The sequence below is a fragment of the Lissotriton vulgaris genome, chromosome 7 (genome assembly GCF_964263255.1).
Source record: "Lissotriton vulgaris chromosome 7, aLisVul1.2, whole genome shotgun sequence".
NCBI lineage: Eukaryota > Metazoa > Chordata > Amphibia > Caudata > Salamandridae > Lissotriton > Lissotriton vulgaris.
The window spans coordinates 884,064,671-884,092,482 of NC_141695.1; the positions used below are offsets into that span (position 1 = coordinate 884,064,671).

A 27,812-nucleotide genomic window follows, 5' to 3' on the forward strand; every position below is an offset into this window, starting at 1 on the left:
GCATCCTTAGCGTTGTGGGGGCCGTTGTGGAGATTAAGCAAGCTATTGCCCAGAGTTGCAGAGTGGGACTCCATGATTGGAATAGGCACCGAGGCGAGAATTATCAGGTCTGTGGAATTTTTTTAGCCCAAGACCCGCCGAGGCGGGGAATTGAACCCTGGTCCCGGGATAGACCTCTGCATCAGGGTCTCCCGCTCTAACCATTGAGCCACACTTCTCCACTCCCGTGAGGGTCTCAAAGCACTAGCGGGAAGGGGGCGGCTCCATTGTGTGCTGGGGTCACCTGAAGAGCCAGGTGACATTTGAAATATCACCCATACATTAAAATGAATATTGTCGTAGTGATCTTTGTCCATAACTTTGGGCTTGTGTTCTGATGCACAGTAGCTAGCCAGTATACCTTTTGATCTGGCAAATTCCCTCACCACTTGCAGTGGACAAATAAGTCATCCATTGAACCCAGGGAGGCTATTCTGGGAGGTCTACAGAAGTATTCAACTTTTTGTGGATGCTGCACCAAGCTATTCCTATGTGTTACTCAAAATGGAGACTCTGCTGCCAAGCCCGACAGCAACTCCTCCGAGGTTTGAGCCTAGTCTGTGGAGACCCACCCCAGGTAAATCCATCTTGGAGTAATGCTGCTCCAGTGTTCTTTGTCTGCTGCAGTGTATTTTCGCTGTGAGACAAGGCCATGTGTTTGCACTGGAGTCAAGAGACCCTGGTATGGCCACTCACTGTAATGCCCTTGGATTAAAGGGAGAGGGGAGCGTTTCTAAGCCAGAGAACAGATTTCACATTGTATTCTGTTGTCGGAGTATTTGGTGATTCCACATTTCTCCAGGTTGCGATGCCCATCAACTACCTTCTTCTGACATTCTATGATCTTTCGTGCCCTGTTAAACCCTCACTAAGAGCGGTAGGCTGAAACTCACCCCCTTAGGGACGAGGGTAGACCCATAAATATAGAAGCTGTACTTCGATGGAACACATGAACTCCTTTATAACTGTCCTCCATGATGTTTTCAAGCTTAGATCCAGCCTGTGTTGCCCACCTGACTCTCCATTCAGTCACTGACATAAACCCCAGGTTCCAACAAGTTGGCCTTTGAGCACATAATATTTTCAGTGCGCTCATCCAAGCGATGGAAAGTGCTTCCTCGGCCCCTTTGAAAAGAAACCACTTGGATCTACTCCCTTGAATCCCACCTTTGCCTGGCTCAAGATCACGTCCTCTTACCATGCTCACCCTGAAACAGAATATCCCGTCTGTACTTTTGAGTTTTGGTGTAAAGTAAACCACCAACCTACTGCGAGGTGTGCCTTTTCTACCCAAGTGAAATGAGAATGGCAGCTGACAGGGCTAACGGGCAACACTTCCCGCTGTTTCAGGGGCTCACATCTGCTCTTACCAACCTAAAATGCAACCCTATGCTGTTAATGATCCTACTGGCCTGGGCAGTCTTGTTCAGTGGCAGTTTGTCTGCCTCGGCTGGATGTTGTGACTGAACTGGCCCATGCAAGGGGACGCAGAGGAAACTGCTAAAAAGCGATTACAGGACACATAGGAATAATGGGATTTGTTTCACGCTGTGATTTGATGCTCTTTCCTGGGGATATTTATAAACTATGCAGTGGAGTGAGGATTTTACAGCCATTGCTGAAGGCGCGCAGAGCTCTACCAGGCTTTACCAGAGAGGAGAGAAAGATCCACACTGAGGTATTAGCACAGAAAAAGACAGTAATAAATTCACCACTTCTCCATCATTTGTAAACAGTACTCAGATATTCAGAATTTAGCTTCTGAATGTGAAAGCAGTAGGGGTTGGCTATTTAAGAAACAGGATTGTCTTAATTTTAATTCTTCCATCCTCACCATCCTGAGCTCAAACAAATTCTCTTGGTGAACATTCTGCTGCCCCGGTTATAGTATACAGCACCTTTGAGGACCTCTAAAGACCTCTAAAGACAGTTCATTCCTTGTCCTGCAATCTCTGGTATTAAAGACACTGCTCCAAGAGACCTGTGGTATTTGTGCACTTTCTAAGTGTTATTAACATTACATAACATGACAGGGCACTGCCAAAGAACGAGTGCTTTAGGTGGCACAGTGACTTCTGAGGCATTACCAACAAGAGACATCTTCAGTGGCGGCTCCTCCACTAAGGCGGAGGAGCATTGCCCCACTGCCAGGATGCAGCAAAAGAAAGGAAACAACATTATAATAATGGAATGTTATTATCATTTTAGTTTGTCCTCCTGCTGCGGCAGCGTGCGTGATAGGGCGGGGTTGCAGAGCAGGGAAGGAGTGGTAGAACACTCCTGTGCGCAATGACTGTTTGGCCGGACCTTTCGGGCCGCCCTAAACAGTCATGCGCACTTCCCTGTTCTCCATGCAGGCTGCATTACAACCTGCATGGAGAACATGCCAACTCCTCCAGCCCCTGGCTTGGTGCGAGTCACTGCGCTCAGACCAATCACAACACTGAACTCCAGCATAGTTATTAGCTTTGGGGTGGGAGCCTGGCTGCCTGCTTCTTTTTTTACCTGAAGTCAGACACAGGCGAGCAGGAGAGAAGATGCGGCAACCTGGCAGCAGCAAGGTAAGTGTTATTTTAATTAAAAAATGTTAATGCAGCCTGGGACCCCGTGTGTCCGACTCCCCTCCACCCAACCACGAGCCGTGCCGTCCGCAGCCTGCCCCTGCTCATCCTGCATCAGAAAGATCATCCTGGAGCACTATTCGGTAACCCCAGAGCAGAAAACTGTGCTCTGGTGATGGTTGATAGAAACAGAATTAACACCCTTTTTGTTGTGCATCTCTACATGTGCCAAAGGCCATGAATCGCCCAGGCATTAAGTATGAAAAACAAGTATTAATGCGATAGAGAAGAAACAAGCAGATTCTGCAGTGCCTGCTTTCTGATGTGTGTCTCTGTTTTGCAGATGGGTCATCTTCAGTCCACGTGGGGCCTGAGAACAATAATTCAGGCTCCCAAGAAAAGCACCAGCAGGAATGTGAACGCCTCCAAAAGGAACAGGAAGAGGTAAGAATACAGGCGAAGAAGAGCCCGTCACAGGTATGATAAATGTACCCTCACCCCTAATCAGAGAGATATCTTCATTGATCCTCATCAGGGCTGTTACCCAGCAATCTTTCAAGAAACACCCCAAAATCACTAGAAAGTGTGATTATGAGAACTCATTATATAAGTCATTGGTATTGAAGGGAGACCAGTTGGTTGGTCATGGTACTCAAATACTTTTGTATAAAGGATCCGCAGTGCTAACCGTGAAAGCATACTCGTTCTGTGATTTGTGGGCCTTTTTGTATCATGTATTGTGGCTGTAGTTGTAGAGTTGCTACCCGACTTTCTAACGAACGTTTTTGTCTCTGGTGAAGACGCCAGTTTCCATCTTTCTTTTTAGGGTCATAATCTCTACTAATCTTCGAGTTTTGTCTATGCTACATATTGGATCTTGTACTGAGTAATTCAGTCGAACTCATTGTACACATACAAAAAATGCACAAACATTGTTTTAAATACGTTGATCACTATACCTGGTTTAATTGTGTAGCTTTTACTGGAGCACTTGTCATCAGTCAAGTCACTGTTGTAGCACACACAATTACAAATATATATATTGTTCTGATGCAAAATGTTTTGTCACATCCCATGTTTTTCTTACTGTTTGGATCTGCCTCTAAATTGATCATACTTGACTAATTCTTCATTGTGCTCTTGATACAAATATTTGTATCGCTCCCCTGAACTCCATTTAAATAATGAAATATATCCATAGGAATCTCTGTTCTCTTTTGACATCCACATTTCCAGGCTCTGTACAATGTATTTTCAATGGGGTGAAGTAGTAGCTGCAGAGACATGTCATTTGCGAACTTGTAGCTCCTTGGGGTGGCCGGGCCTGCTCTTTCGCGTAGTAATCGCACTTGCCTTTCCTGGTGGCGCATCTTTGATGCAGAATGTTGTGAATGATGCCTCAATGGGCGAAGCCTAGCAACAGACATTATTGCTATTTACACGAGGATCGCAGTCTCCTTTGGGAGGATCTGCAGCTGACTGCATTTGTAGCATAGTTACCTCCTCCAGGTTGACCGCTGTTACATGCTCACCGCCTCCTGCAAGCAGGCATGAGATGCATCTGGCAGTTTCCTGGAGCTGTGTGGGCTGTGTGTATTTGAAATATTTTCTAATCTGGGTTCACCTGCTGTGCCAAGTATGTGTTCAGTGCTTTGACCATGCCCTGAAATGTGCCCTCAGTTCCAGTTTTTAGCAGCTTTAAGAGGATTTTAAGCACATTTTCCCACAGGAGGAGGTGTTTTATGGTCTCATCATGTCTTTACTTGCTGCCAGCAACCCTTGCCACCCATAAGCTCCACCACGCTGTGATAGTAAATGGGCTGTGTGGCCATACAGCCATTTTGCATCATCGTTCCTTTGATTTCAGTTTGTCTGGTTGCTGTGGGAGGCTCCTTCTACTCCCTACTGGCAAAAGTTATTTTATCATCTAAGTTTACATGCCAACATGTTTTCCCCAAAAGGGGCAGAATTTTTCAGGTTTTGAAACCAATCCCACCATTATTCTTCAGCTGGCAGTAATATTCCAGGTGTGGGCACCATCATGCCTTCGCGTGAATTCTCCCCGTATGTCACAAAAAACAAAACTTTCTATACCAGGGTCAGCAGTGCTTCATGGTGCAGCCTCCCATTCTGTGTCTGATAACTGTAAATGAAGCAAAACCTAGACGTCAATGACTTTATCACAATATTGTCACCTAGCCTTTTACAAAATCCTCTCACTTTGCAGTCAGAGAAATAAAAGTACTCACCAGTTTCCGAATAAGCAGCAATTTGTCAGAAGCCATAGCCTGACGTTGGACCTTTGTCTTTGAACTCACAGCAAATTTGACAAGATAAGCGCAAAATTTAAAGGCATCTTTATTAGTTATTAACCTTCTAAACTTCGGCATAATTATTTTGGGGGGTGCTGTACCACCCCTACTTCCAGCGCATCTGCCTGCTGACCATTCTTATGCACGATGTCTAGGTTACGCAGTTGTCCATAATAAAGCTGCTTTCCTCCCCTATCAACTGAAGTCACTCAACGCCTCTTTCCCCAGGCTGTGTCTCTGTGCTCAGGTCTGACAGTGCAGTTTGTGTGCTGCATTTGCTTTTGGCTCCTTTGTTCGAGTGCTACAGGTGAGGTGAGGGACCATCGTGAGACCTTTGGTCTGGAAAAGAAGACTACAACTGCCCTCCCTAAACCAAACCAAAGCATTATTAAAAAAATGATACAATGACAGACACCATTCTTGCGTTAGAGAATGTCCACATTCTCTGGCCATATATATTATACGTTATAAACACGACATCAAGTTGAAAAACATTTTTCATTATACACAAAATATATACACCATCTTTTGACTAATACAAACAATCTCCTACCAACTTAGTCTCACATTCCATTAAGAGTCTTGAATGACCACCCTCAGTTCCTAGTGGCATCGCATAATTCAATTTACTTGAGCCCGGGTAATTTTTTGAGTCCCTCAACAGATTGTTGTTTACAAGGCGAACTCTCCACTGACTCAAGCTAGAGGGAGCTAGGGCCAGCAAAGCAGCTGACCCCCCAAAAGAACCATGCCAGAGAAACCCAATAAAGGGAAACCTCATAGCACCCAATCAGGGGGCTAAGCCTGGGCAACTGGGGCATACCTTGGTCTAGGGCTATGGACCGTTGCGGTAGCAGATGTCCCCGGCCCTTCACTAATGATAGTTGCACCCTTGCCTCGAGTTATTCTAAAAAATCAATAATATTCTAAATCCGCCTTTGCTTAGATCTGTGATGCCCCGCATTGGCAACCTGCTTTGTGGTCAAAACATGACTTCTAAACCACCACAGGAATGGTTAGTTCCCTCACCAACCATTAATCCCCCCAGGGGCCACCACCTAATGATGTGCTAAATGCTGAATTGCGAAAGCCACCAAGTTTGCTACTGAAGGTTTGTTACCCGAGCAGACAGACTTCCTCCTTGTGTAAAAATGCCTCCTCCAAAGGCAATCATGGCAAATTGTCTCTAGCCATGCTGTGTCGAGCATTTGTTTTAACCTGTTGTTCAAACGCCTGACTGATTCGTTCAACCCCTTCACAGACCGCCCAAATCTCCAGACTCTCCTCGGGATGATGTGCAACCATGCTATGGCTATGCTCGGGAATCGTTTACACAACCATGAGATTTCCATCAGCAGGGCCTTGAACTGGGAACTTCTGCCCTCCGCAGCCAGATCATTGCCGCCTATATGAAGAATGATGAATGCCGGTGGCGGTAGCCCACAGGTTGCAACTTCCTTGACCGCCCCTTCCGACCAAGTGAAACTGAAGAACCACGTCTGCTGGCCATCTGCTCAAACGACTCCAGATGAAAGTTGACTTTGCACCACGCACAAAGAATGACCAAGAGCCCACACATTGGCAGTAGCCGTGTGCCCTAATATAGATAAATGGGGGAAAAACATTGTCATTACTCCAACGGTCCCATGAGCGCCCCTGTGCCTATAACATATTAAGCCGCACATGGCGTTTGTAGCAATCCGACTTCCACCTGCCAATCCTCTTAACTGCTTCTGCATTAAGCCCCACCCCAACAGCAGATATTGCTGCACCAATCTTAAAGGAATGTGGGCTGAAAATATCCTGGATGCCCAGTACTGTCAGAGCTTTGCGCATAACATAAGTAAACTGGTACTTTGTCAGAGGTACACCCGTATCATAAACCAGTAATGAAGCTGATGCCACCCTAGGACATATCTGCTAGAATGCATATACTGCTGTGACTGGACACCCTGAAAATCTACCACCTATCCTCAGAATCACTTGATCCCCTTTTCCTTGTTGGTCTGTTTTAGAGGGTGGTATGGTGACTACCAAATTGCCCTCTAGCAGGAGAGTTGACTTAGTAATATTCCACCGTGGATGTCCTACTTGGATCCCATCACAATTCCAGAGAGCCTAAAAGCCCTTTAGAACATGAGAGGCAAGGTTACCTCATCCCCAGCCCCGCGTACCGTGTCCAAGACCCTTATGATCTTCTCTAGTTTATCCACATCTATGGGGCACCTTTGATACGGGTGTACCCCTTCAACCTTTCCCATCCCTTCAAGGCCTGCTTACTCAAAAAGGAATGTGAATGATACAAGTCTCCCCCTAATTTGGCAAAGAGAGGACTTCCACTAAGTGCTGCCTAGCTGAGGCCACAGAACTACCCTGAAATATCTTCCATAACTGAGTAGGACGAAAATACTATGTAATAGTTTTTGGTTTTTCAACGTTGAAGGATATAGTGATACAAAATATTGTGCACCTTATCTTTGTTTCCTTGAAATTCGCTTTGCAAACTTTCAGTCAACAAAATGGCCGATGAAGATAATCCCGTGGCCAGTGAAGCTACAGGCTACAACGCCGTACAAGCATTAAACTTTACAGGTCTCCAAGAGACCGACGAGGATGCTATAAGCATTCCAGAAACTTTAAGGAAAGCCATCACTATAAAACTTATACGAAATGGCCTATCATCAATAGGTGGTAGGGTAGTTTTTCTGATAGAGGCACACAAATATCACCAGACAGAGGTATTCTATTCTTGGATAATCTTCCCTGAAGCAATTCCAAGAACAAAAGTGTTTCACTTCTACAAAGAAGATGAACCACCAGAGGAATACATTCCTTTTGAGGACATTGAAATTCCACTAACATACCAAGAGCATGCGCTCTGGTTTAAAGGGGCCCTAAAACATATAAATCACATTACCAGGCTCGGTCCACTAGGTAGACCAGGAGCAACATGGCCGGTATTAGCCAGCTATACACCACATCCTGCCATTGAAGAAATGTCAGATGCGAAACTATTAGTTCAACTCAAAGAGCTAATCAAAATCTATAGACAATTGGTTCAATATGTCATGTGGACTTTCATGGTTCAAACAGCAATAATGATTCCACAGCATCCCCCTTACCAGGGGGACACAAATAAAATTACACCACAGACTTCACACTCAGTCGTTGGTAAATTACCCGCAAAAAGGGAACAAATTCCCTTCTGCATAGCTTAAAGAATTACTCAAATAGAGGCAGTATTTCCTGGTACGACCCATCATGAGAAACACAGTATTCTAACAATCTGTTTACCAATGGGGATCGCACCACACCCGGAGGACTGCGACACTTGGGTTACAGTCTTTACTGCAATCTACACTAAAACACATGGTGTTCCTTTCTATGGCGGTAATACCTGACGTCCTGAAACAGATTCAAAATGAATACGGGGCAGAGCCCGTTCTAAATCTAGGTATGAAATTGCTGAAAGATTTCAAACAGGTCTCAACAATATTAGCTAATATTAAAGGTGAAGCAGCATCCGTGGCGATCCGCCAAAAGCTAAGAGAATTTGATGTAACTGAGCAACCACATGAACTGGCCAGAAAATTGAAAAATCCTATGAGGAATTAGGCAGAGACCGCTTGGGTGGGAAACCAGTTAAACCTCAACTGTCAGAAAGTCCTGAAAAGGTCTTTATGAAAAACACTCCTACTCCTCCTAAAAAGAAGTGGGAGGACACTAAACAGACTTCTAAAGAGAAACGTTCTCAATCCTGAGGTAGGTCTCCTCAAAAGGAGCCTTCTGAAAGGAGGTATAACCTCAGGAATAGGGATAATTTGAGAAAACCTGATAGATATTATTATACTGATACACGTTCCTCTCGTACCTTTCAGACTTCATCACAGAAATCCGAAAGAAGAGGACGGTCCGCAAACAAAGAAGAACGTGTGAAGTCCAAAGACGATCAATACGTTCCAAAAAATAAGAAAACTCAATTCACCAAAAAGAAGGTAGCAGGTCTAAAAATCAGACATGCTGATGATCTTGAGGACACAACTCAAGAACGGGGAATGGGCTCAAACGATGTTGGACAGCGCAGCAGAAGTCACCATAGCTCGCAAGAACTTAAAAGATCAGACCAAAATGTCACCGATTGATTGCTGAATTGCTCAGTCCAGATATGCAAGGCCACCAAGATTGGAAACAGTTCTGAAAAGTTGATGTTGCTTCCCAACCCTGACTCAAATCAAGTTTGGGGCCAGGCCTATGTCCACTACTTATTGCCCAATATAGCTCCGAAATCAGTACTGCCTGCTGCATCCATGAATAATCCAAAATCACGACTTGATCGCAAAAAATTGTGAAGAATGACAACCAATTCCTGTTTCAGGTCTGCTGGCAGGCGTGTTCTATAATGTTTTTCCTTCAATCTGGAAATAGTCTGAGCTAAGGAGTGTGAGAAGGGGTGGCCCTTTGGTATTATACGTAGAGCAGAATTGAGTATCAGTACTTGTAGCTGGTGTAAGGTGACCATCTGTACTCCCAAGCAAGACTCCAGTGAAGCTCTGAAAGCTTTTACTTTTTTTAATGGCAATCTACATTTCCCTTTAATGGAATTGATTTCTATCCCTAGGAAAATCAAGGTCAAAGCTGGCCAGCAGTCTTTTCAGGGGTACCCAAACTCAGACATTGAAGCCTTGAAGTTTGCTAGGAACTTGGCACACTTGTTGGGATCACCCAGCCCCAAGAATAGGAAGTCATACAAATAGTGAATGAGCAAAGCAAATCCAGATGCCTTAGTAAAGACCCCTTCCAGGAATGTGCTGAATTGTTCAAAATAAGCACAAGAGACTGAGCAGCCCATGTGCATACACCTGTCGTAGTAGAACTTCGCTTGGAAATGAAAGCCCAACAAATGAAAGCCATCAGGGTGGACTGGCAACAAACAAAATGCTGACTGTCTGCTTTTGCTAACAGGGCTCCTGGACCTAGCTATCGTAACAGTTCAAGAGCCCCATCTAGGTACGCATATTTGACAGAGGACAGGGCAGGGTTGATGGCGTTGTTAACAGAAGCCCCTCTAGGAGCTAGAAGATTGTGAATTAGCCTAAATTCCCTTGATCTTTTTTGGGACCCAACCGCAAGGGAGAGCAGGCGATATCTGGAAAAGTTGCTGTGGGTACATATTTACCCGGGTTCATAAACAGTAGTGAGAGTGAGGAGGGATTATCAAACACTGGGTACAGGACTCCTTTGTTTATGCCCACTTTTAGTTTGAACTTCTTAAAGCATTTGAACTCTGGGTGCTCTGCCGTCCCACAAAAGGAACAATTGTGCTTACATTTGCAAGACCCCTGTGGTCTGGACCATGCCTTCTTATTATATGCTCAACATGCCCCTTTCCACTCTTCCCCCTCCCGTCGCCTGACGAAATGTCATCTGGCCACTGCCCTCTGGCTTCTTCAACATCAACCAGTGCAACCATGCATTCACATCCGTTTGATCCCAAAACATCCCTGGGTTTGAAGCTTTCTTCAACCTGAAAGCTTTATCGTATTCCTCCCAGCAGGACCCTACCAAAGTCCTCATAAGCACCCACTATTTTGTTCATTTAGTAGGGATGTCTGTGGACCCAACTCAAGGTGTTTCTCAAGGAGAACCGACTGATAAATAGGAAAACCCTTAATCCTGTTCATTATTGTCTCCTCAACTTTGGCTTCTTCCATTTATGTGAACAGCCTTTAGATTCCTTGGTGTTCTCATCTGGTGGTTGAACCACCGTGAGTTCAAACACATAAACATATGCCCCTTTCCTTCTTTTTGCCTTCATGTCTTCAGATATGTGGACGCCTAACTGATCCCTAGGAGAAAGGACCTGATCATGGGCACTGCTGGTGTTAGCTGCTTCCTCATCTTTAGTCCCTGCTGCCGACCCTCAATTGCCGTGGATGCCCCGGCCAATGGTGTAGTGGGGAGACCAGCTCAGGCGTCCCAGGCTGTGTATTCACTGGTCCTAGCTGCTGGGTAGAAGCACTGAGGCCATTCTGGGAGACTGCCCCGCCCCAGGTTGAATTTGTGAATTACCCCCCCACCCCCCCACTGGGCAATTTTCGGCTGTCAATTGCACCCCCTCCCCTACCTTTACTGCTGGGCCTTGATTGCCTGGTTGTGAAAGCCATGGTGGCACCCTGGCTAAACTACTCACAAGGTCATTTCTATCTGAACTTGCCCCGGTCAGCCCCACTGTCTGCCGCCCTCTCTTCTAGCAGTCTGGCCTCAGTTGAAGACTGACTGGGCGTGGGGGATAGATACCCCTGCGTGTGTCTGGTCTGCCCATGTTGCCTCGCCTCCCTTCATTATTCCCGTCCTTGCTCTCTTTTTAACTGGTGGGAAGGCCGCACCCACCCGTACGGTATCAGTGGGTACTTCTGCACTGGGCCCTGGCTGTGGACCTGCCTCCTTCTGAAACAGGGAGGGCAGTGCAGGTTGAAGCAGGGCTAGTGCTTAATCTGAAGCAAACCTCACAATTCAGCATAACTCAGCCCCCAGCGCCATAACAAAGCCTACAGGATTATCTGAGCTGCAACCGAGAACAACAAAACTAGAATTTGAGGTGATGTTTAACAATTATGCCCTTAAGTCACCCCTAGCGCCGTACAAAAAACCTGGATGTTTATCTGAGTGTCAGCAAAGAATAACAAAGCAATTTCTCACTAATGCGAGTGCTTAGTGCCACCTACTGCCCAAATACGGAACCACCTACAACAACATAAAATAGATTGAACGTTATCAGAGCCCCACTCCCTGTGCAAAACAGATGATTAATATCAATAAAAATGCCACCTGTAGGAGAAGTCAAGAACCAATCCCACCCAACCAAGAGCCCAATCGTTGGACAATGCCAGGCGCCTGCTCCCCGTCCCCGCCTCCCCTACCCCATTCCTTTGCAACAGCGACCTCAAGAACCCGAGGAATCAGACGATGGGACCAGCCGAGCGCGGAATCCCCTGCAAATAATGGGGCCTGCCATCACCGCAGTCCCCAGGCAGAGGCAACCGTCCGGTCGAATGCAGATGGACAGGGAGACATGTCCAATTATGAAAAGAGCAGTCCCAGGAGGAAGCAGGCGATAAGCAGAGCAACGAGGTTGTTCAGACAAAAGAAACTACTCCGTGGTTTGTTTGGGGCCTCGTGCGACGGCAGTACTCCAGGGGCAGGCAGGCAGCAAGGTGATGTAAGATATTGGTTCATTTAACAATTTAAGCGTGTTGTAAACAGGGACAATTTTAGGATTGGGGGGGGGCAAACTGAAAGTGAATTTGTGAGACCCCTCTAATTTACATATAGCATGACCCATTAAGGGCTGTTTGCATCTCAATAGATGACCCTAAAGCTGCTTTATGCAGTCCCTCCCTCACGGCGAACAGCCTTTACAACGTGGGTATTACCACGCGCTACCATTACAACGCTGCTATTACAACGCAAGTCGTTACAACGACTTGCACTGGAGGGCGCTGTTGGATAGGGAATAGTTTAATTTTCTATTCCAACTCCTTCCCTACTGTAACGTGGGCTAGAGTTGGAATAGAAAATGAAACCCTCCCTCACAGTCCCCTACAAGATACAACCCTCCCTCACAGTCCCCTACAAGCAACTCTTTCACACCTCACAAATGGCTGAGGGAGTGAGGGTTGCTTATCTTGTGAGTGGGTAACCTACTGGGTCACTAAACTGCGGGACAATCGCCGCCCTGTAGTCAGGGTCGAACTGGCACATAAAATAGGCCTAGGCACAAAAATATAAGAGGCCCTCATTTGCAAACCACATTTCGTAAAATGTGTCCCACATTTGCCAATCAGGCCAGTTTTGAACTTGTAAAGACACACTGTATAGTTATTTTGCAAGGCATGGGAAGTTGCATGCATTTGTGATTGTTGTACTATCAGGAAAATTAACAGTATAAACCGGTCCACCTGGCCATAAAACAGGCCCACAAACTGCTAAATAGCTGGCCCACACACTGGACTGTCAGACCAGCCCAGCAGGCACTGCCTGGTTTTCCTATAGGCCAGACCAACACAGCCCATGGTGCCTCTTTACGGCCAGCAGGGCAGAACAAACCTGCAGACTCTGTCTCCTTGCAATATGAGGGTCTCCCTAACCCAGGTCTCACCACCCTGCACCATCTCTGTAAGGCTCAGAGGAGGGGGGCCTCCCATGGGCCCACTTGCAATGCTACTTCTCTCCTAATTGGACAGGCATGGGTCACGAGAAGACTGGTGTGCCATGACCTGGCTGTGTCGCACTCGTGCAGGGCTCCATGTGGATGGGCAGGGGCGTGGGGCCCTGGGCAACTGTCTATGACTAGCGCCGGCCCCGTTTGTCAAATAAGTGGCTGCACCACATGAGCCGAGCACTTGCCATACAAACGTACTCAAACATACTGCATCTCCCAATGTCCTACTTCATATGCCATGACACACGTCTGCCCACCCCATTATGCAGGGGCGATCTGGAGTGCCACGTGGGCTTAGGTGATAGGACCACTAAAAAATGACTCACACTCACTGCTGCTAGCAGTCAGAAGCCCATGTGCGGCCATGAGGCCCTTCATTTATATCCTCTGGCTGTGCCCGGCCTACGAGCGCAGTGTGGTACATCCATGTTAATTGGTCAAGCTCAGTAGCGGCCGGGTGGCTCACTACTTCCCTTTCCCACTTTGCTCCGAATCCACCTACTGGATGCTATACACAAAGTCCTTGAGTCTCTGATTTGGCTTTGGGTGGGGCGTACATCATATTGCTGACTTCGGGATCTGTCTGGCCCATCTTCAGGATTTTTTTCCCCCTTGGGACCTGGTTGTGTGCACATCACACCTGATCTGACCGTGAGATTGTTCATCAGGCGGTGGTTGTTGGTCATGGGGACTTTCTTTTGCCGTGAGTTCTCCAGGACCTCTTCCTTCTCATTTCTCTCCCTCCAGGAGTATCCACCTGCTTGAACCAGGAAATGTTCCGGGTTACTGTCACTTCTTTGTAGTCAGTCATTATTGTGGCTTCCACTTCTACACACTTGATTCGATTGGTGTCCTGAATTTCCGTCCTCGCCAGCGATCCTTCATGAGCAGCTGAACACCTCACCCTAGCCAGCAGTGGGCCGCTTTCCTTTTGATACTTGCCCTTGCATTGTTCTGTACCCGGCTATTCTGGGTCCCATGAGGATCATACTCAGGTAGGGTCCACTCGAGGGGTACTGGAATTGTATCGCGCCAATAGCCCCTTAGCAAGAGAGTACATGGGGGCATTGGGTGGGGCAGTGGGGAGTGCCTCTGTAGTCCCGCAAGAAATGATGTAGGCTGAGCTCCAGGCTCAGCCCTTCATGTACAGCAATCTGCGAAGCCTTGCTTAATGTCCGCATAAATGCTCCACCGCCCCATTCGCGTGTGGCCACTGCGGTGTGATTCTACGCCGCCATATGCCCAAGTGACCGAGCAGATCCTGGAACGGGTGGCTCACTACACCCAAGTACCAGTCACGTATCTATAAGGGCTGCACAGCTAACCGCTGGCCCCTCGAAGGCCAGTTCATTTCCACATAATAAACTGAACTATGTGCTGCGGTATTTGGCAGTTGATTAAAGCCCCATCACCCGCTGCAATACTGTAGTCAGTGCCTGCGAATCGACGCAATACCCTGTTTTTTGCAACCACAACAAACCTCCCCTTTTCTTACCACACTGCCTCACCTCCAGCAACTGAACAGAACACGTCTTACTACTTTATTTATTGATTCCACTATTTGTATGAAAGTAGCCATGTTGCGGCTAAAGCAGAGTTAAACATTTCTGAAGGACTCCCAAAGACTATATTTGGTCATTTGTTGCGGTAGTCTGCCACCAAGTGGACAGAAGTGGTACAGTGTAAGTATGACTTCCTAAATTCAAGTCGGCACCATACTTAGGAATGACACTTTTGCTGCTCGGTGTGAAACTCTCACAACACAAGTTGAAAAGTAATTTTTGTATTGAAGGTCAGTACTGCAAATGATTGCCTTTTGTTGATGCTGTTATTTCGACTTTTAAGTACATTCAAATGTTAAATCTTCATATGATCACTGATATTGTACGCTGCCCCGTGTTGACCTGTCGCCCTTTGCTTGTGTCTCAGGCGGCGAAGGAAAGAGAAGCAGAGATAGCGAGGCGCCTGACAGAGCAAGCCGAAGCCCTGAGAACGGACCATGAGAGCCAATGCAAGGGTAAAGATTGTCACCAAGGATTGGGAAGAGGATATCCGTGCACCCCGCCAGGGTCGGATTGGGAACACAATTAGGCCCGGGCACCAAAAGAAAAAGTGGCCCACCTTTGTTGATAATGACCTTTCATGAAACGTTGTGTAACTTTGGGAGAAATATCTGATAAATGAAGCGTTCTACGCTTGTGCGGTCGCTATCATTGGCCAAGACTAGACACACCACTAAACCTACCATTATTCCACTGCAACTCACCCTCCGGTCTCCTCACCTGGTCTTCAGGCCCATACATTTATCTACTTTGGATGCCTGAATGTGTTAGTCACCTATTGGTCCCTTAGTCAGTGCTCCCCCAAAGACCCCTGAATATGCTGTATTATATCAGGCCACGAGTCAGAGAACCATCCGCATCCATTGTGTCTGGAGGCTTCTTTTCAACTTCAAGGAACTAAGGGTCTTCCGCTTTTGGTTTTCACTCAGGAAACTCTTTGCAAGCAATGTCTTCGGAGATTACATACTACTTCATACTTGATGTCTTTTGTTTTGTGGGTAGAGACTTGATCTAATTCTGGAAAAGCTGCAGGAATTCACTCAAATGCCTTCCCTTCTCTCTATACCCCTTTCTTACTTGCTGTGTACACCTCTCTCATTCCGTTATCACTTTTTGTCCCACTCCAAGGGGCATATTATCAAGGGGGTTTATCTCCGCTTTTTTGGCTTTAAAAGCCAAGAAAGCGGAGATAAAATTATCTCCCTATTACCTAGCTGTCGCTCACACCAGTAAGCGACAGCTAGTAGGAGATATCGACCATCTTGGGCCCCACTTTGCATGTCAGTGATATTTATCACTAATGACCTGCAAAGTGGGCGTGCCAAGATGTTAGCGACTGGAAACAGTCGCTAACATCGCTATCTCCTATTACCAACTTTTGGAGATATTCGCGCTAAGCGCGAATATCTCCAAAAGCTAACACCTGCCCCGAGCAGTTCATAGCCATGTTATCCAATGGGGGGTGGATAACATGGCTAAGAGCATTAGCTCGGTAATGCATGAATATCGTTGACTTTTCAGCGATATTCATGCATTGCGGCCGATTTTTATCGCATTTGCGATAAACCTTGGTAATACCAAGGTTTATTTGCAATAAAAATCGCCGCAGCTTAGCGGTAAATCTTTGTCTCTAACCAAGCAATAGCGATAATTATCGCTATTGCTTGGTAATATGCCCCCTAGTTCTTCCCTTTTCTCTCATACTCTACTTCTTTTTCCTCTCCTTGGTGTCTCTCTTTCTACCTATGTGCTTCACTCAGTCTCTCATATTTCCGCACTCTCTTTTCCTTTCTTTCTCTCTGTCTACAAATCCCCCTGTCTATCCCACTCCTAACTCCCTTGTGGGCTCTGTTTTTTTTGAGATATTTGTATATCTCTCGGACCCTTATTCCTCATGTCATTTTGCATCTCTCCTTTAAGATTTATTTCATTTCTCTGTCTTGCAAACCTTTCCTTTTTCTCCTTTCTTGCTTTCTCCTATCAGCATCTTTCACATCCCTCTGTCCCATGAATTTCTTTGTACTATACTTAATGTTATATTCTTATGTGTCCCCTTTATTGCTTTGCAGCAGACAGTAACCGAAATTCCTCATGTGCCTGTAGGGAGTGTTTAAACCGAAGGAGAATCCACAGGTGGAATTTCCTTTACCATTCCATCCCTTTGATGAAGGAAATTCTACTGGTGGATTGTATTCTACATTTAGCATTACCTCCTGTAATGCCAGCCACCTCTCAAATAAGCCGTAGCCTAAGGGAGTGAATTAGGATAGGGCATATGGGTAGTAACCATCCGTCCTTTTTGCTCGTAGACCAGGAAATGTTTGCCACCCTCATCTGCTTTCCTCTCCTCTCCATTATTTCCTTTGCCATTCACTTTTTTGTAGTTTTATATAGAGCACACTCTACCCAAAGGTTTTGAAGTCATTTACATGTACACATTCGTTTTTTAACCACATCCGTGCGGTACGATTTACCGCCGGGTGCTGAGCCCTAATGGAAACGGGCGTGGTCATGTCGGAACGGCTCCGTCATGAGCACAGCTCAACCGATGCTCATGACGGAACCATTCCGTCATTAGCATCGAAAGGGTTAAGGAGAACATTGTGTGTACATTTTTGAAGGGATTAGATTGGCAAGTGTCCAAGGGAGAAGGTATAGTTGAAAAGTATCACTCCACAAAGTACTACTGGGGTTAGTCACATCCGGCTTTTTGTTTTGGAAAAGCAGAGAACCAGATTACGAAACTGTGGCCCTAGTGGTTTAAAAAATACAAGACAAAGACGTTGGACTAGATAAACAATTGATTGCTAAATATATTCGTTTAAACCAAGAAAAATCCAAAACAAGGAGAGATTACACATGTATGTTTACACTTGCTTTGTGTTGGCGATTAGGTTAGGATTCATAAGCCTGGGTATGTGGATAATGTCTTTCCAAGTTTGAAAAACCAATTAGAGTAGTCAATGCAAATATTGTCAGTGTGGTAATGAAAGAAAGATGGCTGTGTTTGGAATGTGAGATGTGTTGCTAAGTGCAGGGAGGAAGGAGTGAAAATTAGGGCTAGCAAATGCTCACACTCGTTGCTTGCAAAAACAACAATTAATGGACGGAATGTTGCACAATGGCAAAACATTCACCCCCAGTCACAGATCTGGGTTTAATCCATCGTTATTTTGCACACCAGACCACCCCAGCTCAGACATGGCCATATGCAAATCAGTCTTGACCCTGTGCCTCATGGGAACAGTCCAGCCCGAACTGCCAAGCCATGTCTTTCCTGGACCGGATACAAGCATCCTAGGACCGGTTTCTGGCTATCAGCCGTCATCAGCCAGGATAGCTTGAGCCCAGTGGCCTGGAGAGCATGGGACTCACGTCTGAGCATACCCATCCCACTCGGGGGTGACAAATGCAAAAACAACAATTGATGGACGGAATGTTGCACAATGGCAAAACATTCACCCCCAGTCACAGATCTGGGTTTAATCCATCGTTATTTTGCTCACCAGACCACCCCAGTTCAGACATGGCCATATGCAAATCAGTCTTGACCCTGTGCCTCATGGGAACAGTCCAGCCCGAACTACCAAGCCATGTCTTCCCTGGACCGGAATCAAGCATCCTAGGACCGGTTTCTGGCTATCAGCCGTCATCAGCCAGGATAGCTTGACTCCAGTGGCCTGGAGAGCATGGTACTCACGTCTGAGCATACCCATCCCACTCTGTCCATCACCTGTTGTTTTTGCATTAGTCACCCCGAGTGGGACGGGTATGCTCAGACGTGAGTCCCGTGCTCTCCATGCCACTGGAATCAAGCTATCCAGGCTGATGAGAGTTGAAAGCCCGAAACCGGTCCTTGGATGCTTGTTTCTAGTCCAGGGAGGACCTGGCTTGGCAGTTCGGGCTGGACTGTACCCATGGGGCACAGGGTCAAGACTGATTTACATATGGCTGGGTTCAAACTGGAATGGCATGGTGAGCAAAAAAACGATGAATTTAGGCCCAGATCTCTGTATTGGGGTGAATTTATGACATTGTTCTGCATTATGTCCATCACCTGTTGCTTTTGCATTAGTCACGCTCGTTGCTTGGCTGAATGCTAAACAGGGATGATCCTAATGATTTGGAATATCCAGGACACCGTGTAATGCTGCTGATGGCAATGGTATAGAGTAAAGTTCAACTATGGACACCGCAACAGCACAGGTAAATCAAAGAGGCGGTATTAGGGTACCTTCTGTGAAACTACGGGACTCGAAGTGAAGTTTTCTTGTCAGTTTACTTTTATTTTTTAAATAACTTAATAGCTTTCATAATTTCCTTTCTTTCTCATTAAGAGAAATAACACACCACATTCCTTTCTTTCAAAAGTCTTTGTATTTCATGATTTCATATAGAATGTTTATTCCACAGTGCGCTTCCGATTGCCTAGATAAAGTACAATTTTGTAGTTTGAGATTGTCAGTAGACCCACAGTCGGTATTGTTTTTATTTATAAGACATCAATTAAAACAAAATTTTTACCTTCTATTTGAGTTTCTCAATTACCAAAAACAATTTCTGCCTTCTTTAAATTGACAATCCAAATGATGTGAGTGTTTCTATCCATATGTCATCCGAAAGAGGATCGGAGGATACTTGAAGAGGTGGTGCTTGCAGTGTGCAAACCCTAACGGCAATGGCACAAGGGTTTTGGTTCTAACTGGGTCATCGCTGATAAAGTAGGTGAATAACTGAGCAGCCAAGATCCGGCGTTGCAAGTGTAGTCTGAGCGAAGAATAGATCCTGAGTCACCTCTGGATTTCACTCAATGACCCTAAATCGATGAACTGATGCCTTGTTCGCCCGGTCTAAACTCACTTGCTCTCTTGTGTTGTTTTGCCTCTGCAGAGCTTCAGCGGGTACATGATCAGGAGAAGGCCTCCATGGTGGAAGAGTTCCAAACAACGCAGGCGGCGCTCCAGGTCTCTGAGCTGCATCTCAATCCTAAATTATTCCTGAGGGAGATGGCGCTATTTAGCCGAGGGATATGTCGTAGAGGGGGGGGGTCCAGAGGTAAAAAGACATGTGAAGTTTCAATGGCGCAGTTTTTTAACCTTGGATGTGACCGTATTCTAAATGTAGTATGAGAAAAGTTCTGCTCGAAATGTACCATCAAGCTTTCCAGCAGAAGGTTAAACAAGTATACTCAGATTATTATTATTGTTACTTTGTGGCATTGTAGCGCTTGACTTTGGTTGCCAGCTGAGGCGTGCATTTTTGGTTTGAAGTGTGTTGGATGCTGTTTAACCAATGTGGTAAGGATTCGGTGGCACACAGGAAGCTGCCACTCTTGCTAAGATTCGTGCACATTCAGTCTGCCACTTAGGGCACTTGTGGCAGGAAGAATTGTAACCTAGATTGGGTAATGAATGCCTCTGTACCACTATCCATTGCATTAGTATAGTGCTACTGGGCTGGTTGTGTAAGCTGCCGCAAGGAACATAGTTGACTTGGGTCTCTTTTAGGTAGATTGGGTTGGTTTTATAATTATAAAAATTCCGGCTTTGGCCAATAGAGGCCAAAGTCTAGTTGAATGTCTGTCTCCAGGGAATCATCTATCAAGGACCACTCCACCGATAAAACAATCGGTGCTGCAGGTTCTATTGATGGACCCTGCTGCAAGAGCTGGCCATGCAAAGGTAACACCACAAATCATGTGCTGTTGTACAGGAGCATACATACATACATGCCTAGGGCTGTATGAAGTTTGAGGAGGAATTTAAGAGCACATTGAAGAATCCATCTGATAGGAGATGGTCAGTTGGAGCAGCTGTGAATTTCATTTGGGATGTGGTGATTAGTGGGAGCATCTATGGATTCTATTTGGTATGTGAGGGTTAGTGGTAGCAGCTATGAATTCTATCTAGTATGTGATGGTTAGTGGGAGCAGTTGTGGAGTCCATCTGGTATGTGATGGTTAGTGGGAACAGCTATTGATTCCATCTGGTATGTGATGGTTAGTGGGATTAACTGTGGACTCCATATGATCTATGATGGTTAGTGGTAGCAGCTATGGATTCTATGTAGTATTTGATGGTTTGTGGGAGCAGCTATGGATTCCATCTCGTATGTGATGGTTAGTAGGAACAGCTGTGGATTTCATCTGGTTTGTGATGGTTAGTGGGAGCAGCTATGTGGAGTCAAGTAATGATGCTGCAGCTAGAAAGAGTCTGCAACAAGAAAGAATCTTGAGATGCAGGCATGAGTGTTCCACCTGCCTTTGACGTGAAGGGTTTATGTTTGTAAGGAGGTTTGGGTACACAGTCAAAATATCGAGTCTTTTATGTCGACATACAGAAATGTCGACTTGTAAATATCGGATGTAAGAAATATTGATGTTTTGTATATCGATGTAAAAAATATCGATTTTGCTTAGTGTGTGAAATATCGAGGTAAGTAATGTTGAAATTAAAAATATCTATGTAAAATATAGTTTTAGAATGTGTTTTATGTTATTTTTTTAGTATAATATTGTTTTAAGATGTATATAATAACGTTTTATTTTTATAATTGTTTTAGGAGCGGGATGTTGGGTTTATAGTGTTTTAAAATATTTATAATTAATTATTCAAAATTTCAAATTTGAATAGGAAATTTACATTTGAATTTTTGAAATTATTAATACATTTTAGGAGCAGGATGTTGGGTTTTTAGGGGATAAGGGTGAGGAGTGTTTTAAAATATTTATATTTAATTAATAAAACTTAGAAAATAAATTAGGATATTCATTATATAAATTTAAAAAAAATTATTACATTTTAGGAGTGGGATGCTGTGTTTATAGGGGATAAGGGTGGGGAGTATTTTAAAATATTTATAATTTTTTAAATACATTTCGAAAGTTCAATACGAAATTCATTTAAGAAATTTTGAATTTAAATATTTTGGAGTTAGATGTTTGATTTATAGGGGAAAAGGTGGGGAGTGTTATACAAATTTGATATTAATTTAATTACAATTTAAAAAAAGTAGGAAATTAATTCAATTAATTTCTAATGTTATATAAACTTTTAGGAGTGGGATGTTGAGTTTATATGGGATAATATTTGAGAGTGTGTTTACATATATATAAATAAATATTTATATGTATTAAAATTCTTTTTTGTATTTAAAATTATAAAAATATGTAAATATTTTAGTAAGTATTTAAATTATTTTAATTTGGAGTGTGAATAGTAAATTAATTAGGTTTATTGTCTAGCACCTACGCCAATTTAATGTAAATTGGAGTGGGAATAGTAAATTAAAATGGTTCAGTGTCCGGCACCTACCCCAATTTAATGTAGATTGGAGTGGGAATAGTAAATTAATTAGGCTTATTGTCCAGCACCTACCTTAATTTAATGTAGATTGGAGTGGGAATAGTAAATTAATTAGGTTTAGTGTCCAGCACCTACCCCAATTTAATGTCGATTGGAGTGGGAATATTAAATTAATTAAGTTTATTGTCCAGCACCTACCTCAATTTAATTTATATTGGAGTGGGAATAGTAAATTAATTAGGTTTATTGTCCAGTACCTACTCCAATTTAATGTAAATTAGAGTGGGAATAGTAAATTAATTAGGTTCAGTGTCCAGCACCTACCTCAATTTAATGTAGATTAGAGTGGGAATAGTAAATTAATTAGGTTTAGTGTCCAGCATCTACCTCAATTTAATGTAGATTGGAGTGGGAATAGTACATTAATTAGGTTTATTGTCCAGCACCTACCCCAATTTAATGTAGATTGGAGTGGGAATAGTAAATTAATTAGGTTCAGTATCCAGCACCTACCCCAATTTATTGTAGATTGGAGAGGGAATAGTAAATTAATTAGGTTTATTGTCCAGCACCTACCTCAATTTAATGTAGATTGGAGTGGGAAGAGTAAATTAATTAGGTTTATTGTCCAGCACCTACCCCCAATTTAATGTAGATTGGAGTGGGAATAGTAAATTAATTAGGTTTATTGTCCAACACCTACCTCAATTTAATGTAGATTGGAGTAGGAATAGTACATTAATTAGGTTTTATTGTCCAGCATCTAACTCAATTTAATGTAGTTTGGAGTGGGAATAGTAAATTAATTAGGTTCAGTTTCCAGCACCTACCCTAATTTAATTTTGAGTGGAGTGGGAGTAGTTTTTTAATTAGGCTCAGTATGTAATATTTTTTATATTTACATATATAAAGTGTTTTATGTTTAATTTAAATTATATTGTAAGTCATATTTAAGTTATTAATTTATAAATGCTATAATATGTTATTATTATTATTGAAAGCAAATTGTATATATGTTCTAAATAAATGTACTTATTATGTTTTTTATTATGTTTACATTTTCAACTATATATTAAAAATAAAAAGAATAACTTTTAGAAATATTTGAAATAATAGTAATGTTAAGGTAGTAAAAAGAAATAATACATTTTATTTGCACATTTTTTATTATATAACTTAGTGTACATAAGTAAATCAAAATATTTGTGTCAAATAAATAGTAGAAATGTCATACTAATATACAAGTATATGTATTTCTTTATTTTATACAAATAATTTTTCATTTGTATAGATGTTGGAAAAAGTACATTATAGGACAATGAAAACAATATTGTGAATATAAATATATTTTACATGTGTTTATATTTTGTTCATATACTTTGCATTTGTATTCATTTTTACACATTTTTAATTAATACATATTTTGGTACATGTTTAACATATTAGTTTCACATTTAAATCAGGTTATATATTTTAACATAAATTCAAAAATATTTAATTACATGATATACTGTTCATATTTTAATATACAGTTTGTTCTATAATAACGTTTTTCAGAATTATAATATAAAAGACATGTATTTAGTTTATTAATATTGCATTATTAATATTAATAATTATTACATGTTATGATATTCATTTGGTACAAATAAATAAAATGTACACATTCATTTAGTACGTTTTTTTAACATACATATTTTTTATAATTATAATAAATATTATTAGGTAATACTATTTATTATTATAATTGTACAATATATGAATAAAATATTATATTTAAAAACAATATACAATTTCAAAATAATTAGAATAATGTTATTTTAATTTTAAAAATATTATTTAATGCAAAATAAATTATTTTGTCATTTATTTCACTTTTTTTGTTGACATCTTTATTTGGGTCTTTTATTTTGTAACCGCTCGTTGTCTTTTTGGGTTATTTGGGAAGATAGAAGCTCGCAGTTGGGAGCTGCTTCGCATCTGAGGAGGTAAGAGTTATTTTCTTTAAATCAAAACTGTTTTAAGTGTGTTTGGAAGGTAGTAGTGTTGTATTCAGGGTGTTTGGAGTTGCCCTTTAGAAGGTATGGTATTTGTAGTTGTTAATTTAAATATTCATTTTTATCGACGTATTTTGCATTTACGGCCTAGTTAGAATATGTGTTTTTGTATGTATTTACTTTACTTTTGTGTTAATGATGTATGTAATGGTGTTTTAAACTGTATTAGTTGAACTTTTGTGTGGGCGGAAATGTTTATGTTTCTCTATTAGGTTTTTGGAGAAAGAATTTCGTTTTATGGAGTTTTGCATTTTTTTACTAAAAGGAAGTGTATTTTAGTTGTTTAAACTAATATTTTACACTTCCTTTATTTTTCCGTTTTCCTGGAGCGATTTTTAGTCTTTTTTTAACATTTTCGGGTTTTTTATGGATATTGAATTATCGATTTGTTTTGGATGTTCGAGTTTTTGGCACAGTTGTATTTTTGCATTTTGTTGGGGGATCTATTTTTATATATTATGGATTTATAACTACCAGGATTATTTTGGAGGAGTTGGATTTTTGTATTACAGCAGTGCAAAAGGTGTGTTTTTTATTATATTTTATTGTGGGTGGGAAAATCCTTTACTTTTATATTGCTGTTGTTTTGTTGTTTAATTATTTTGTCTATATTAAAAAAAAATATGATATATGCGACAAAATAATAATTTTTTTATTAAAGAAAAAGTATATATTTATATTTAACCACCGTCTGCCTCTAATTTCCCCACGCCACATTACCATGGTGGGGGGACCCCGGCGGACGGGAAGACCGTCCACCGGTTTTCCGCCGGTAGGCAATCCGCCCGATTGCATACCGGGCGGAAAACCAATTTATATGGTGGCGGTGTATGGTAGACACCTCCATCCATATTACTATGAGGGCGGGGATGTGCCACTACGGAAAGACAGGTGTTTTTAACATTAGGGGCCCGTAGCGGGCCCCCAGGGATTCTGGGGAGTGGGGGTGCACATGGGGGGGTACCCATGGTACCCCCCAGCAGTTCCATGCACAACATGGCAGGCACCGCGCGATACCTGCCATGTTGTGCATTGAAGTGTACAGCAAGCCTACCTGGCATTGTGGCGGGCGGTGCTGACTGCACCGCCTGCCACAACGACAGGAATGCTGGATGCGCCCGCCACTGTAGCGGGCGCATCCTAATGTCCCCAATGGGACCCCCGCCCTTATCGCGGGCGGTCACGTTTTGCGTTGGGATGTCCGCCCGCCATCCTAATGTGCCCCTAAGTGTCGATTTTTGTAAATGTCTCCACAGAAATTGGTTGAAGTGGAAATAACATCCTTGTATAGATGTGTGAGGGTATATGTTGAGGATGGAGTTTATCATGGCTTGTTCAAAGTCAATCACTATTTTTTGGGGGAAAGAAGTCTGTTGTTTCTTACAATTTCTGTGTATGTTGAAGTTTGTTTGTTTGGTAACAAACATTATATAAAAGGAATGCAAGTGTTAAGGTAGTTTCCATGTACAGTATATAGTTGACAGAATGGCTTAGGGCATATGCTAATTGGCTTTCTTTTAATTTCTTTATATTGTTTGCTGTAGCAAACATAATTATCCTTTTATCTTTATTGTTGTTGTCATAGAAGATGAAATGTTCTACATTATGAGTTATGGTTAGTTTAGGGGGAATTATAACCTCTTGAAAAGTTTTAGGTGTAGGTATTGTTGGTCCTGTAGATTTCTTTGTTCTAGCTATAGTTCTTTTAATAGAAGATATTGTGGGTTATTGCCCTCTTGCTTCTCTAGGTACTTTAGGTAGTAGTTCTTTAAGGATTACACTTGTTGGTAGTTCTGAGGTGCTACTTAATTCTTTAATGTTTTCTAGAGTAGCTCTAACCTCTATTTCTGAGATATTTGGTGGATGGTTGTGCTCACTTGTATGTATTACACTTGTTTCCCTGGTTGTTGAACGCCCATAACATTTGTTTGAGTAATACTTAGAACACTTCCAGTTTACTTTAAGCCCTGTTTGTTTTTCCTGGGTATAAACATACCCCATATACCACAACAACAATTTCCCTTTCTGAGATGTAATGAATTTGGCATCTTCAGTCATTGTGGAGTTCTAAAATCTAGAAAAAATGTATATAAAATTATATGAAAATCTATTTTAGACCTTAGCTATGAGTAATAATATATGCAGTTTTAGTATATACTTACCAACTATAATTTAGTTGACTTTGAATGTAGATTTGTCCTTGTTTGGTGAATGCTGTTCTGTTTTTTAGTGGTCTGTGAAAATAAAGTTAAGTATATTTTAGTCTATGCTTACATTTATATGTGGTGTTGGCATTTTGTAGGACACAGTATTTTATAACTAATGTTTTACTTTTATATATTAAATATTTTCTACAAGTTATAAAAAAGTTGGAAAGCTATGTACAAAAGTTTATCTTAAACAATGTTATACAGTATGCATGAATAATAGTCAATGTACATTTATTATATACTTACCAACTGTTATTTAGTTGCAGTTGAATGTAGATGTTTTCCTAATTTGTTGCTGCTGTTCTTTTTTAAGTGTTCTGTGAAAAGAAAGTAGAGTATATTTAATGCTATGTTTTTTATTTATATGTGGTGGTGGCTTTTTTTAGGACTAAGTTTACATTCTCTATATTTTAGAAACATTTTATTAACATTTTTTACAAGATTTAAAAGTCTTATTGGAGTTGGTATGATGGTTAGACATTTTAGGTGTTTGGTTCTGTTTTAGTTATACTACAAAAATAAATAAATGCAAAGTATATTTACTTTTGCAATAAGCTGTTTTTGCAAGTTGGATATGTTCTTATTTTTTTATAGTTAGATCTGTTGTGGAAATCTAAAGAGATAAAACATATAATTTAGTTTTTTTAGTAAGCAATTAAAATGTAGGTTACATTTAAATTGACAGTTTATTTAAACATGTTTATTTACTTACTTTTTGTCATTTGTAGTTGGCTTTATTTTAGAAGAGTCTCTGAGGGTGTAGAAAATCTGGCAGAGTTTCTCCTTCCTGATTTTTTCATTGAAGGTGTAATAGTTTTCAGTTTAGTTCTTTATATAATGAGTATTTAATTCTTTGTATGTTATTGGTCAGATTTATTTATTTGTGTTTCTATTGGTTCAATTGATTTTCTTTTAGTTTGTTCATTATTTTAGTTGAATGTAAATTGGTAATGCCGAGAATTTGTATTTTTTATTGTTTGATGAAGGGCATTATGAAGGTATATTCTTTAAATAAAGGTATTTTATTTATTTTAAGTAGTGTAGATGTTGAGTGTATTTGTTTTTCATGTTTTTTGTTACTGTAGTAGCTTTTATTTAACTTATGTTGTATATATTGTGAAAGTTATGTTTGTTTCATATTTTAAATGTGATATCAGTGTATATGTTAATTATTTGAATTATAGTGTGGAAAATACTATTTTCCATGTATTTTTGAGTTGTCGATATTTTGTTATTGTCGATAATATTGATGTCTATATTTTTGTTCTCGATATTTTTGATATGTGCTATGTTTATTTAGAATCTTCGATATTTTGGTTTACGATATTTGTGTTAGCGATTTTTGTGTAGTCGATATCTTTGCATTACGATATTGTGTTATCGATATTTTTGTAGTTTTATAAATAAGTATAGAACGTCGATTTTTTTGTTATCGATATTTAGGACTCGATATTTGTGTATGTCGATTTTTTTCATTTTCAATAATATGTCAGTGATTCTGAGGGTTTTGGGGTCAAGGTTTTTATGAGGTTATGTGTTTGTTTCG

The 27,812-nt window shown here is 41.8% G+C and overlaps 1 protein-coding gene across 1 annotated transcript in view; it reads left to right on the plus strand.

Moving 5' to 3' along the window:
- CCDC69 (coiled-coil domain containing 69) overlaps positions 1 to 27,812 on the plus strand; it is a 163,893-nt gene that overhangs the window by 117,880 nt on the left and 18,201 nt on the right. Inside the window, exons 3-5 of the mRNA XM_086931280.1 lie at positions 2,944 to 3,044; positions 15,063 to 15,150; positions 19,586 to 19,659. Coding sequence (XP_086787406.1) covers positions 2,944 to 3,044; positions 15,063 to 15,150; positions 19,586 to 19,659 — 263 coding nt within the window. The remainder of the gene's footprint in view (positions 1 to 2,943; positions 3,045 to 15,062; positions 15,151 to 19,585; positions 19,660 to 27,812) is intronic.